The 14763-nt window shown below is 39.6% G+C and overlaps 1 protein-coding gene across 12 annotated transcripts in view; it reads right to left on the reverse strand.

Moving 5' to 3' along the window:
• Positions 1-14763, reverse strand: part of focad (focadhesin) — a 223520-nt gene that overhangs the window by 112505 nt on the left and 96252 nt on the right. For all 12 annotated transcript variants that reach the window (XM_059970009.1, XM_059970007.1, XM_059970005.1 and 9 more), the window contains 2 exons: positions 9289-9494; positions 6566-6826 (listed from right to left, as the gene is read on the reverse strand). In XM_059970009.1, coding sequence (XP_059825992.1) covers positions 6566-6826; positions 9289-9494 — 467 coding nt within the window. The remainder of the gene's footprint in view (positions 1-6565; positions 6827-9288; positions 9495-14763) is intronic.

The raw sequence follows: 14763 nt of genomic DNA on the forward strand, positions 1-14763 counted from the left end.
GTAGATTCTTCCTCAATAGATAGCTAAAATTAAGAGATCAAAAATTCACTTTGTCAAAATAATAATTTAAATGGCTCATCATGAAGATGGTGAAATATTACAATAATAGAAACGTAGCACAGAAATAGGTCCTTTCCATCCATATCACTCATGCCAACCATGAGGCCTATCAACAAGTCTCATTTAACTGCATGGCCTGTATTCCAATACTTAGCCTGTGCAAGAAATTATTCACACAACTTTTATGTATAGATACACTGCAGTTGTATCTGACTCTGCTACCTTGTTTATTTTTTTTATTTATTTAGTTATTTAGAGATGCAGTATAAAACAGGCCCTTCCAGCACAATGAACCGCAACACCCAGCAACACACCTATTTTAAACTAGCCTAATCACTAGACAATTTAATTGACCAAGTAACCTATTAACTTGTACATCTTTGGACTGCATGAGGAAACCCATGTGGTCACAGGGAGAACATACAGACTCCTTACAGACAATGCTGAAATTGCCCCAACCTGTAATAGCATCATGCTAACCACTATGCTACCATGGCGACTCTTCTGGCAGCTCTTTCCAGATATTCACAACCCTCTGTGTGAATACTTACCCCTTGATCTCCCTTAAGCTGCACTCTCACTGTAAATCCATGCCCTCTAGTTCACGGCTTCCCTGCTTAGGGAAAAAGACTGTGACAATCTATCTCATCTATGCACAGCATAATTTTATTAAATTCTATAAAGTCAATGCTCAGCCTCCTATATCCCAGTGAGATTAACTTCAGCCCAAACAATCTCTCCTGATGACTACAGCACTTCATTCCAGACAAGACCCTGAAGAACCTCTTCTACACTCTTTTTATGTCTACTACATCCTTTCTATGGTGTGGCAACCAGAGATGTACAAAATATTCTAAGTATGGTCTATCCAATCCTTTGAATAACTGCAACATGACGTCCCGACACTTGTACTGAATGCGCCAGTAAACAAAGGCAAAAATATCAAATGCCTTTTCCACTATCCTATCCAACCATGCCACCACTTTCAGGAAACTATGATCTTGCACCTGAACATCTCCCTATATACATATTATTGTCTCTATCATTTAATCTATACTGTATGTCCTATCAGATTTTAATCTCCTAAAGTACAGTAACTCACATCTGTCTGGATTAAATTCCATCTACCTCCCTTCCGTCCAAACTTCCAGCTGACTTGTGCCCTGCCATATCATTAGACATCCTGCTTCATTATTTACGACTCCACCAGTTTCTATACTGTCTGCAGGCTTGCGAAGCAAACCCTCTCCATTCTCATCCAAGTTATTTATATATTATAAATGACAAAGATTCTAGCACCATAACATATAACAGACTTCCATTCAAAAAAACACCCATCCATTACTATCACACAGCCAACTTCAAATCTAATTTGCTAACACAATCCCTTATACCTCAACCTTCTGGACTAGCTTACCACCAGAAAACTGTGTAAAACCTTTAAATCACTCTTTTCTTTAGCACCATCTCAAAAAGCTCCAAAAGATTTGTGAAAGGACTCCTCCATATACTATGCCAACTCCTCCTAATCACTTGCTGCCTTTCCAAGTGAACCCTTCAGAATCTTCAACAATTTCCCAAACAGTATATTGGAAAGGGTCACTGGCCTGTTGTAATTGACCTTTCCAACCAGGGGCTGTCAAAGTGACTGTTCTTTTTCTATTCCTAAGTTCTACCCATATAGCCTCATTGGTTCAGTCCATCTGAATATCCTCACTGAATACTGCCATAATGCTCTCCCTGATCAGCAGTTCACCACCCCCTGTAATGCCTGCAAGTTGTATATCTTAGAACACTGAGTTGCAGTCCTGCCTTCTCCAAACAACATTTCTATGATTGCAACACTACCAAAATCCCTTGCGCTGTTCCATGCTCTCAAATCATCTGGCTTATTGATAAGGCTCATTGCACTATGATATATGTAGTTAAGCCAATTGACCCCACATCCTTTCCTTCCTCTCTCTGGACTAGCCTGTTCTATTTTCTACATAGAAGTCAGCCTCTCTGCTGGCCACAACGTCATTCTGGATCCCATCCAAACACCTTCCCTCACAAGTTTAAACCTCATCAAGTAGTACCAGCACACCTCCCTGCAAAAATATCCATCTCCATACAAATCAGGGACTGTCCCTCCATTTGTACAGGTTAATGTTGCCCCAAAAGAGATCTGAATGATCCATCTACATGAAAGGGGCTGGTGTGGCCCTGTGTATATTAAATATTAAATCATTAGAAAGGAATGACATAGAATCAGAAGGTGCACAGTCTCTATGGGTTAAGAAATGGCAAGGGTAAAAGGACCCTAATGGCAGCAGCTGGGATGTGGATTAAAAATTACAGCAGGGCATAGAAACGGTGTATCAGAAGGGCCATGTCATGATCATCACTGGGGATTTTAATATGAAAGTGGATTGGGAAAACCAGGCCAGTACTGGACCTCAAGAGAGAGAATTAGTAAAATGTTTCTGGAGTGGCTTTTTAGAACAGCTTGTTGTTGAGCCCACTAGGGGATTGGCTGTGCTGGATTGAGTGTTGTGCAATGATCTGGAGATCTGGAAGTGATAAGAGAACTTAAGGTTAAAGAACTCTTCGGGAACCAGTGATCACAATAGGATCGAGTTCACTTTGAAATTTGAGAAGGAGAAACTAAATTCCAATGTGTCGGTATTTCAGTGGAATAAAGGAAATTACAATGGCATTTGAGGAGAACTGGCCAAGGTTGACTGGAAAGAGACACTAGCAGGAAGGACAGCAGAGCAGCAATGGCAAGAGTTTTTGCAAAAAATGAGGGAAGTGCAAGTCTGATATACTCCAAATAAGAAGAAATTTTCAAATGGAAGAACACTATCAAGTGAAGTCAGAGCCCAAGTAAAAGCAAAAGAGAGGGCATTCAAGGAAGCCAAAGCTAGAGGCAAGATAGAGGATTGGGAAAATTTCAGAAGGAAACTAAGTAGGTCATTAGGAAGGAAAAAGATGAATTATAAAAGAAAGCTGGCGACTAATATCAAAGAAGATACTAAAAGCTTTTTTAAGTATACAAAGGGTAAAAGAGAGCTGACGGTAGAAATAGAACCAATAGAAAATGACTCTGGAGATATTGTAATGAGAGACGCATAGATGAGAGGAACTGAATGCATATTTTGCATCAGCCTTCACAGTGGAAGACATCTGCAGTATACCAGACGTTCAACAGTGGTCAGGGACATGAGATATGTGCAATGAAAATTATGACTGAGAAGGTGCACAGGAAGCTTAATGGTCTAAGGGTGGATAAATCTCCCGGACCTGATGGAATGCACCCTGGGGTTCTGAAGGAAGTAGCTGGAGAGAATGCAGAGGCATTAACAATAATCTTTCAAGAATCGATAGATTCTAGCATTGTAGCAGATGACTGGAAAATTGCAAATGTTACTCCGCTATTTAAGAAGGATAGGAGACAGCAGAAAGGAAACTATAGACCTGTTAGCCTGATATCAGTGGTTGGGAAGTTGTTGGAATCGATTGTTAGGGATGAGATTACAGAGTACCTGGAGGCACATGACAAGATAGGCCAAAGCCAGCAAGGTTTCCTGAAAGGAAAATCCTGCCTGACTAAACCTCTGCATTTTTTTGAGCTAATTACAAGCAGAGTAGACAAAGGAGATGCAGTAGATGTGGTGTACTTGGATTTTCAGAAGGCCTGCTTAGCAAGATAAAAGTTCATGGAATTACAGAGGGGAGTTACGAGCATGGGTGGATCATTGGCTCATTGGCAAAATACAGAGTGGAAATAAAGGGATCCTATTCTAGCCGGTTGCCAGTGATCAGTGGAATTCCCACAGGGGTTGGTGTTGGGACCACTGCTTTTTATGATGTATGTCATAATTTGGACTAAGGGATTAATGAATTTGTGGCTAAATTTGCCGATGATACAAAGAAAGGTGGAGGCGCAGGTAGTGTTGAGGAAACAGAGAGCCTGCGAGAGACTTAGATAGCTTAGGGGAATGGGCAAAGAAGTGGCAAATGAAGTACAATGTTGGAAAGTGTATGGTCATTCACTTTGGTGAAAGAAATAAACGGACAGACTATTATTTAGATGGGGAGAGAATTCAAAATGCAGAGATGCAAAGGGACTTGGGAGTCCTTGTACAGGATACCCTAAAGATTAACCTCCAGGTTGAGTCAGTGGTGAAGAAGGCAAATAGAATGTTGGCATTCATTTCTAGAGGTATAGAATATAAGAGCAGGGATGTGATGTTGAGACTCTATAAGACACTCGTGAGACCACACTTGGAGCCCAAAACTGCACACAATACTCTTTATTTTCGAAAGGATACACTGAAATTGGAGAGGGTTCAGAGAATATTCACGAGAATTATTCCAGGAATGAAAGGGTTACCGTATTAGGAACATTTGGCAGCTCTTGGGCTGTATTCCCTGGAGTTCAGGAGGATGAGGGGGGATCTCATTGAAACATTCTGAATGTTAAAATACCTGAACAGATTAGATATAGCAAAGTTATTTCCCATGGTCGGGAATTCTGGGACAAGAGGGCACAACTTCAGGACTGAATGACATCCACTTAGAGTTATGGAGAAATTACTGTAGTCAGAGGGCGGTAAATCTGTGGAATTTGTTGCTGCAAGCGGCTGTGGAGGTCAAGTCATTGGGTGTATTTAAGGCAGGGATAAATAGGTTCTTGATTAGCTAGGACATCAAAGGGAATGGGGAGAAGGCAGGGGGGTGGATATGACTGGAAGAATTGGATCAGCCAATGACTAAAAGGTGGAGCAGACTCGATGGGCTGAATGGCCTACTTCCGCTCCTATATCTTATGAAACCCTCTCTCTTGTATCAGCACAACACTCATTAGCACATGGCACAGGGAGTAATACTGAGAACAGAACACTAGAGATCCTGCATTTCTTCTTTCTACTTAACTCTCTAACTTCCCTGTACAGGACCACACCTCTTTTCTTCCTTGTGTTTCTTGCACAAATATGGCTCTTCACACTCCCTTTTCAGAGCATTCACATCCTACTTCAAGACAATCTTGACCATACCACCAGGGAAGCAACACACTATTCTGACTTCGACAACTGCTTAGACACTGGCCTTCTCTTGCTTTCATGTGAGAGGCCACTCCTGCCCATAGCCTGCCCCAACAGTAACACGGAGCTATTCCCATCCTGACAGTACCTGTAGACAGGGAATAGTCACCAGGGAATCCTACTGGCAGAATCAGAATTATCATTATAGAACATAGAATAGTACAGCACAGTACAGGCCCTTTGGCCCAAAATGTTGTGCCGACCCTTAAACCCTGCCTCCCATATAACCCCCCACCTTAAATTCCTCTCCATATACCTGTCTAGTAGTATTATCAATGATATATGTTGTGAAAATTGTTTTGCAGCAGCAGTGCAGTGCAAGACAAAAACTTACTGCAAATTACAATATAGTTTAATAGTGCAAAAGGCAAATAATGAGGTAGTGTGAATGGGTTCAAAGACTGTTCAGAAATTTGATGGTGGCAGGAAAGAAGCTGCTCTTAAAATGCTGAGTGTGGGTCTTGGGGTTCCTGCACCTCTTTCCTGATGGTGGTCATCCGGCTACTCTCTGGCTGAACCATGATGTGACCTCTTCCCTGATGCTCCTACCTTTTTGCCTTCTATATGCTCCTTACTGAGTCCAACTGCTATCCCAGTCGATTCATGGAGCTAAGAGGAGCTGAAGCTGAACATTTTCTTTATTGCTTTGTTGTAACTACAACAATGTCAGAAATTGCATCAACAAAAGTGTCAGCTTGAATATTCTTCATGGATATTAGTATCAGGATATTGGGGCTAGGTAGCACAGTGGTTAGCACAATAATTCATGCACCAGTGTCCCAGGGTTCAATTCCTACTGGTGCCTGGAAGGAGTTTGTACATTCTCCCTGTGACTGTGTGGGTTTCTTCCGGGTACTCACGTTTCTTCTCACCTTCCAAAGACATAACAGTTAGTTGATTAATTGGTCATTGTAAATTGCCCTATGATTAGGCTAGGGTTAAATTGGGGGATTTTTATTCTAAATAAAAATTATTAAAAATGTTTTTATTATTTTTAGAATAAATTAGCAGCATGAATACATGATATCTCATACATTCTTAAACTGGACAAATCCTCAGGTCATCTAAAGTACCAAAATAAACAATATATACAACAGCAACTTACAGCAGCTATGGAAGGCATGTGAAGCATTCCACCCACCATGTAATTTTTAGCCCGACTTCTATCAATACAGTTAATGTCTACTAAACTCCTGGAGCAGCACTTGAGATGCTGGACAAACTCAGTGGTCAGGCAACTTCTATGGAGGAAAATAAACAGTCAATGTTTCAGATCAACTGCTCCTTGTTCTCCATGGATGCTGTCTGAACTAGAGTTCCTCCAGCATCGCATGTCACTCCAGATTCCAGTATCTTTCATCCCCAATAAATCCCTGCTCTTTTTAGGTTTTGCTTAGTAGTATTACAGTCCTTACCTGGGAAGCATCAGCTTTAGCTAGTTCTGCAACAGTTTCCAGAGCCTTCTGAAGGCATAGTCCATCCTCTCTTAAAATTATATAAGCAATCAGGAGAGTGATGTGTTCAGGAACTTTGTCATTTAAAGGCAGTGTTGATTTGACAGAAGACAACCAAACTAAAGTGGAGTCGGCATCAGCACTGAAACTATACAGCAGTTTCCAAGTTGCAATGAGAGTTTTATACTGACCAGTAATGGGAAATGCAAGCTCAGGTGAATACTGCAAAGGGGGAAAAAAAACAACTCTTGTAAAGTCACACACACAAAATAACAACAGAAAGCATTCAAGTCCATATAAACAAATGTTGAAAACAACTGTCTTTTAATAATATTTTTATAAGTTCTGTACTTTTTAACAAACTCATGCATTTTTCACACTCTGGCAGAAAGTGGTATAGCAGATTACTAACGGTTTATCACCTTTCTCATTTTTCTTTGGCTAAGTATTAGCACATTGCTTTGTTATCTTAGCTATAAAAGTGATAGATTTTGCAGAAACACCAGTTTTATTCCTTTGTTTTACACTCTTTAGTATTAATTCCCCTCTAAGCATTGTCTCTCAGCTCTTTATTTAGTTTGCTTAGTATCTGTATCACAAAGAGAAAATCTGCAGATGCTGGAAATCCAAGCAACACACACAAAATGCCGGAGGAACTCAGCAGGCCAGGCAGTAGCTATGGAAAATAGTAGATGTTTCAGGACAAAACCCTTCAGCAGGACTGGAAAAAGAAAGATGAGTCAGAGTTAGAAGGTGGTGGAGGGGAGGGAGAAACACAAGATGATGGGTGAAACTGGGAGAGAGGAAGAGGTGAAGTAAAGAGGTGGGGAGTTGATTGGTGAAAGAGACGCAGGGCTAGAGAAGAGGGTATCTAACAGAAGAGGACAGAAGGCCAGGGAAGAAAGAAAAGGGGTCAGAGCACCAGAGAAAGGAGATGGACAGGCAAGAAGATGAGAGAAGGAAATGGAGATGGGGAAGGGTGAAGGAGGGATGTGAGTGGGGGGTGGCCAATACCAAAAGTTCAAGAAACTGAGGTTCACACCATCAGACTGGAGGCTACCCAGACAGAATATAAGGTGTTGCTCCTCTAATGTGAGTGTGGCCTCATCATCACAGTAGAGGAAGCCATGGTCTGGCATGTCAGAATGGGAATGGAAAGTTAAATTAAAATGGGTGGCCACTGGGAGATCCGGCTTTTCCTCGTGGACAAAGCATAGGTGCTTGGCAAAGTGACCCTCCAATCTATGTTGGGTCTCACCGATGTACAGGAGGCCACATCATAAGCACTGGATACAGTTTATGACCCCAAAAGACTCACAGGTGAAGTGCTACCTCACCTGGAAGGACTATTTAGGGCCCTGAGTGGTAGCGAGGGAGGAGATGTCGGGGCAGATGTCATACTTGTTCCGCTTGCAAGGACAAGCGCCAGAAGGGAGATCAGTGGGAAGGGACGAATGGATAAGGGAGTTGCGACGACGGAAACACTCAATCTATGGGGGCCAATTTGCTGAGCACCTACACTCTATTCGCTAGAAAAAGCGGGATCTCCCATCCATAATTTTAATTCCACTTCCCATTCTGATATGTCAATCCATGACCTCCTCTACTGTTGCAATGGGGCCGCACTCAGGTTGGAGGAGCTACACCTTAAATTTCATCTGGGTAGCCTCCAACCTGATGGCATGATCATTGATTTCTCCAACTTCCAGTAGTGGGCAACCACACCCCCATCTCCTTCACAATTCCCCATCACCTTATCTCCTTTGTATTTGTATGTTTGTTTGAACTCTAAAATAAATTGAAATTTTGGCACTAAGGCTGCTCGTCATTCCTGACTCCTGAAAGAACCCCAAGGATCAGAAAATAAACAGAGATCCAACAAAACATAATAAATATTTTCAAGGGTTTGAAAATGTTATTACCCAGTAGCAAATTCCTAACAAATGAAAGTGTCAAGTGGAAACAGCTCTTCTCAGCTTCATCCATATTCAGAGAAACTCCTAACTGACAAGCACTACTGTGGGCTGTCTAGAATCATTTGTCAAATTAGTTAAGTGCTTTCCTTATTGATCAAAAAGAAAGCAAAGTGCACACCCAGAAACTTTCTTGACTGGACCAACCAATACACTTCATTGAAAATATTCAAATGTGAAGACCAAGGTAAAACAGAGGCCATAAGTTTTCAATGAGTGTAAATGTGAGATTGATAATGTTGGAAATCTGACAGAATGCCTCATATGCACTCATGGATAGTCAAAGCTGGAGTCCAGAATAATAGACAGTGATTCCCTACACTTCCAATTTGCTCTCTTTCTCTATGGATAACAGAAATTAATAATTCCACCTTCTATAAATTTTTCTTATTACAACAAAAAACAGGAAAGGTATTAGAAAGTAAGAAAGTCAAGATGCTTTAAAATCAAGTCACAAATATCAAGGAGTATGACTATCACTATAGTTCCATATTTATAGTTCCAGATTTATACTTTTGATGTGTCAAGGAGAAGGTACATATAGCTACACTGTTTATGAGGAAACTTGAAATGAATACATAACATGCAATGATCCTTAACAAAATATCACTTAACTGTGGATAAACTTTCTCCCAAAATATAAGGAAAATCATTTTATACAATATAGTAATTTGTAAATCAGAAGATCCAAAAAAAAAATCCTTTTCCTACCTCCTGTCTGCGTACAAACTCAATCTTGTCACTCTGGATAATGTCAAGCAGTTTTACAGCTAATTGTTGGTTGTTCATAGTAACATCTGCATCTGATGTACATTCCATAGCCACTGCAGAAGATGCTATCTGCAGCAAAGGCATCACTAGGACCAGAGCTACTTTGGATGAAGTACTCAAAGGTGACAAAGTCAGGATCTTCAATGCTGTCAATATTGGAAAAAACATTTCATTCTCCTTTATATTTTATTATACATGAAAAATTTGCAAATCACATTCATCTATACTCCATGTGAAAAATGCCTTCAAAATCCAAGCAGCAAGACAGCTTTGATATTCTTATTTTCGTAGACAAATTTCAAAGCAATAAACTTATTAATAAACTTATTCTAGCAATGCAAAATACATGTTTCAAACATCTACAGTATATAATTGATTTGCCACAACTGTGGAGCTTAATAAGACTATGACATAATATTATTGGCATGGCTATACACTGGGTAAACCACAACTAGTAGGCAATATTCTGGGCGATTGATCCAGAAACAGAGTATAAGCCTCACCCTCACAGCTAAGAAATTAAGATAATTTTTTTTTTAAAATTGAATTTGAAAACAGAGCTAGTCTCTGTAATAGTTAACCATGAAACCATCACTTTCTCATAACGTCCCCCGCCCCCTAGTTTTCACTGTTGTCCTTCAGGAAAGGAAACTGCCATCCTTACTCTTTCTGGTTCACATTCAACTCATGAATGCGTTAGACTCCATAATTCTAGGGCAACAAAGGGTAGACAATAAATACAGTCAATGCCAGTAATGTCTAAATTTTTTGAATAGAAACAATTTTTTTACAAATCTCAATAACATGCTAAGTATTGAAAATTTATGAAGACTGTGATCAATACCAGAATAATGTTTATGGCAGTTTGCCTTGCACCTTTTCCCAACATGAAATACACCATGAATTCCAATTAATTTGAAGCTTCCAAGCTGGTAAAAATAAATGCTTATTTTGTTCCATTTAAGTCAAATTCATTAACTTAGAAGGTTTGGAATGCCATAATCGTTGTCAAAATGACCTAGACCAATTCATAATTTGTCACCATGTAGAGAGAACAATCTGAAGCAGTGTGATTGCTCTCCAAATGGAATGCAGATTGACAGCATTTCAAATTGAACAGCAGGGGTGCAACTGAAGTTGTCGCTTGAAAACTGAGGTGGGAAATTGGAGTAATTAAACATACTAGACTGACAGATTTCATACATTAACAGGGCAAATGATAGTGCAAATATATAATCCAATGCTAAAATTAGAAAATTATATCAACAGAACTAAATACATAAATGTATAAGTTAACATAAATTATGTAGTTTACTTGGACAGTCATAAAACAAGCCAGCCCATTGCAATTTCTCTTCCAATAATCAATCTTGCTAGTAGGCTTGTTGGAGCTTCCAAAAGATAATCCAAGAATTTTAAGAGCATGTAAGAAAGCAAAGGGATTCAAGGTTTATAAAGAAATGTCACAGGAACTATACTTGTAGGAGCCATGTATCTATTTTCTGTCTGTCTGCATTGTATTTCAGAATCAAGATTTATTATATTACTGGTGTGTGTGTATGTATGTATATATATATATACACACACACACACACACACACACAATTGAAAAATGGAGTGCAGAAAATAAAAATAAAGAAGTATTAAGGTACTGTTCATGGGTTCAATGTCCATTCAGAAATCGGATGGCAGAAGGGAAGAAGCTGTTTGTCACTCTGTGTTAAGGTAACTTGTCACATGGTTTTGGGTGGCAATAAAAATAAATGAACCTAGTCGCCTGTTCACCTGGCAGACAGCAGTGAAAACAGATGAAATGGGAGCACATATTTTTTGTTGACTGCTCATCTTTGTTTGAATCTAATCCAATTATGCTCCTCTCACTTGTTTTTGTTTTAAATGAATTATAGAAGAGTGGAATAATTTTATTGTTAGTTTTTTAATAAAGGATTAAATGTACTTTTTCAGCTTGGAATTCGGCTAGTTGGAAGTGTGTCATACAGCAAGATACTCCCTCACTGAGCCTCTCAGTGACTTTTAGTTTGTTTTCAAGTAGTCGCTACAATAGCAACTCACACAAAACGCTGGACAAACTCAGCAGGTCAGGCAGCATCTATGGAGGGAAATAAATAGTCAACAGTTTGGGCTGAGACCAGAAGGGACGGAGGCAGAAACCAAAATAAGGTGGTGCAGGAAGGACGAGGAGTGCAACTTGCATGTATAGGTGAGATCAGGTGAATGGCTGGACATGGGAGGAGGTGATACGAGAAACTGGGATATGATAGATGGAAGTAGTAAAAGGATGAATAAGAAATAACTTTGACTATACTACCTCTTTTGTAAAAATGCTCTTCTCTCAGTTCTTCCACCTCCACCAGTTCAATTTTCAAGATGACAGTGTCCATTCAAGAACATCCAAGATGTCCTTTTTTTTTAGGATTATGGGGCTTCACTTCTACCATTATCAATTCTGCACTCACAGTATCTCTTCCTTTTTCTGCACATCTGCCCTCATCCCATCCACACCCCCAACTCCCAAAATAACAGGTAAAGGGTTGCCTTTTATCCTTACCTACCTTCCCACTAACTTTTTGTATCTTGCACATTATTCCCTGCAACTTCCAATATCTCCAAAAGAATCCCAACATCAGCACATCTTCCATCCTCTGCCCCTCCACTTTCCACAGAGATCACTCTCTACTTAACTCCCTTGTTACATTGAAAGTGGGGTTACAAGCTGGAAGGTGATAGGTGAGGCCAGGTGAAGAGGGAGGTGGGTAGGTAGAGGAGGGGGGATTAAGTGGAAAAACTGGGAGGTGACAAGTAGAAAAGGCAAAGGGCTGAAGAAGTAATCTGATAGGAGTGAAGAGAGAACCACGAGAGAAAGGGAAGGGGAACCACGGGGAGGAGATCAGCGGGTGAGGAGAAGAGAAGAGTTAAGAGAGGAAGATTGTAAACATGGATATCCAGGAAATGGAGGAGATACAGGTGAGGGCAGCATCAATGACAAAGGAAGGGAAACCCAGTTTTTTGAAGGAGGTCATCTCAGATCATCTGGAAAGGAAAGACTCATCCTGAGAACAGCTGTGGCAGAGATGAAGGAACTGAGAAAAAGGAATGGCCTATGACTTCCCTGACTAGACAAGTTGCAGATTTGGGGGCTTGAGACTGAATTATCAGAGAAGCCTTTCCAGTTTGTGCCATGAATCTTGTTAACACAGATTTTCTCCTTTCCATAGATATTATCAGAGCAGATGAGACTTCCAACATTCTCATTTAATTCAGATGTTAATCAACCACTCTGTCACATTTAGTACACATCAGTCCCTATGGCCCACCAACTCTTTGTTGAGCATCAACCACCCATTTTTACAATAATTCAGTTTGCAATCCACAACTGCAGCAATATTTTATATTCTATCATCTTTCTCATTCACCTCTCTCTATTTAGGTCTCCTCCAAACACAACAACTATCATTAAAAAGCCTTGATGACCACTGTTTCTCAATTTCTTTCTTGTTCATCACCACAATGTTCATTTGATTCACTTGGTCTCTACCGTTACACTGCTAACACTGTTGACCTGTTGTTCCCTTTGAATTATCTAGCCCTTCTGCTTTCTCCAGCAAAAACAAACCTTGTTTTCTCACTTCGTCCAATTCTGATTAAAACCCATTGACTCAAAATATTCTTTACTTCTTTTTCCCCAGGTGCTGTCTGACCTGCTGAGCATTTCCAGCACTTCCATTATATTTCTGAAATCCTTCTACAACTTCATTAAATCTCCAAATGAAGCTACTATCTTGTTTCTTAGTCAGTTTTTCTCCATTTTTCATTATCCATTAACTTCTCTAATCATTTATTTCTTAAGATTCTTGCCCCTTTCTCACTCATTTCCTCAATCTGTTTCATTAGCTCATGATAGAAAACATGTATTTTCTCTGCTATCTGAAGGTAATAGACAACATTGAGAGTTGGTTCATAAAGGCACTAAAGCATTTATATTCAGCAAAGAGTTTCCTATTTGCTCATATTTGTTGATGTAGAGAATGGAGAAGGGCAAATCCTGGTTAACAGAGTCACCTGACAGAGATGGAACTATTTAAAGAAATGGACAACTCAGCAAAAGTAGCTTCAATTCACACAAATTGATTACCAATAGTGAAATACTATGTAGATAAGCTTGGACATTAGAGAATCACTCCTAAAAGCTTTCTGTTCATTTGAAATGCTTCAGTAATCAGTTCAATCATTTATCAAGAAATACAATGATTCAGTACAAGGTACTCTTTACCAATGTTAGAGGACCATCAAATAATCCCCAATATGAAGTGTTGTCTCTGTTAATTTCTCTAAGAACATGACTAGCCCAGGTCAGCTATCTGAGGTAATGAGGGTGAAGAAGCTTGTTAGCCCATTTCAATTCATCCAATTAATAAGTTACAAAGACCAGTCACACTGTACAATGCATTTTTTAAATGTGAATAATGTCTTGCCTCAACATTCTACACTTTGATCACTTTTAGCAAGAATATGAATTTAATGCCATGATCTCTAAAATCATCTTCACTGGACTGAAAATAATATATTTCCAGCTTTTGCATCTGTAATTTATAGTAATATTCCAGATTTTCTTTGTCTATACAATTAACATTGTAAAAGGTTGTAATTCAAAACACTGAAACTAGGGGTCATTATTATTACTTCCTGCTGAGCAGAAACTGATATTGTATTTAACATACAATCAGGAAGACACACCTGTTCCATGTTTCCAACCTCAGCTCCAGTCACTTCCTTGGCCACATTCCCAGAATAGTGTCAAACAAAGCTGTATCATTACTGTGCACTTCTTTTTTAATCTTTCGCATCTCTGACAAACTGATAGGCTGGAAATTTGAAATATAACCAAAAAAATCTGGAAATACCAACATGTTCGGCAGTATCTTATGGATTTAGAAATGTAATTAACACTTCCAGTCAAAGACCAGTTTTCAGTTGCAGAGAAAATGAGATAGGGATGTATAGCACAAATGGACTTTCTCTAATAGGCCGAAGCTAGTGTTGCCATAAATGAAGTCATCTTTTCAATAGTCTAACAGGGCCAGTCAGTTCAGATTCACAGAGAAAAGTTGCCTAAAGTTGTAGAATTGAGATCATAAGGCTACTTATCTCCCAGACAGAAGACAAGCTACTGTTCCTCAAGAATTGATTGATCTCGATATAACAGTACAGGAGACCACATTCAGTTATGTCAGAATAAGAGTGGGATAAAGAATTCAAGTGTCAAGTGACATCATCTATCTGTGAGTGTTGCAGCTGTCCATATTCAATATTGAAGCCTACAACAGAGCTGGTCATTTCTGTTTCTTCACTTGTCAGGGCAGTGAGTATAACAGTAAGGAAGGCAAGTTGCAGCTA

Source organism: Hypanus sabinus, chromosome 5 (genome assembly GCF_030144855.1).
Source record: "Hypanus sabinus isolate sHypSab1 chromosome 5, sHypSab1.hap1, whole genome shotgun sequence".
Lineage (NCBI taxonomy): Eukaryota > Metazoa > Chordata > Chondrichthyes > Myliobatiformes > Dasyatidae > Hypanus > Hypanus sabinus.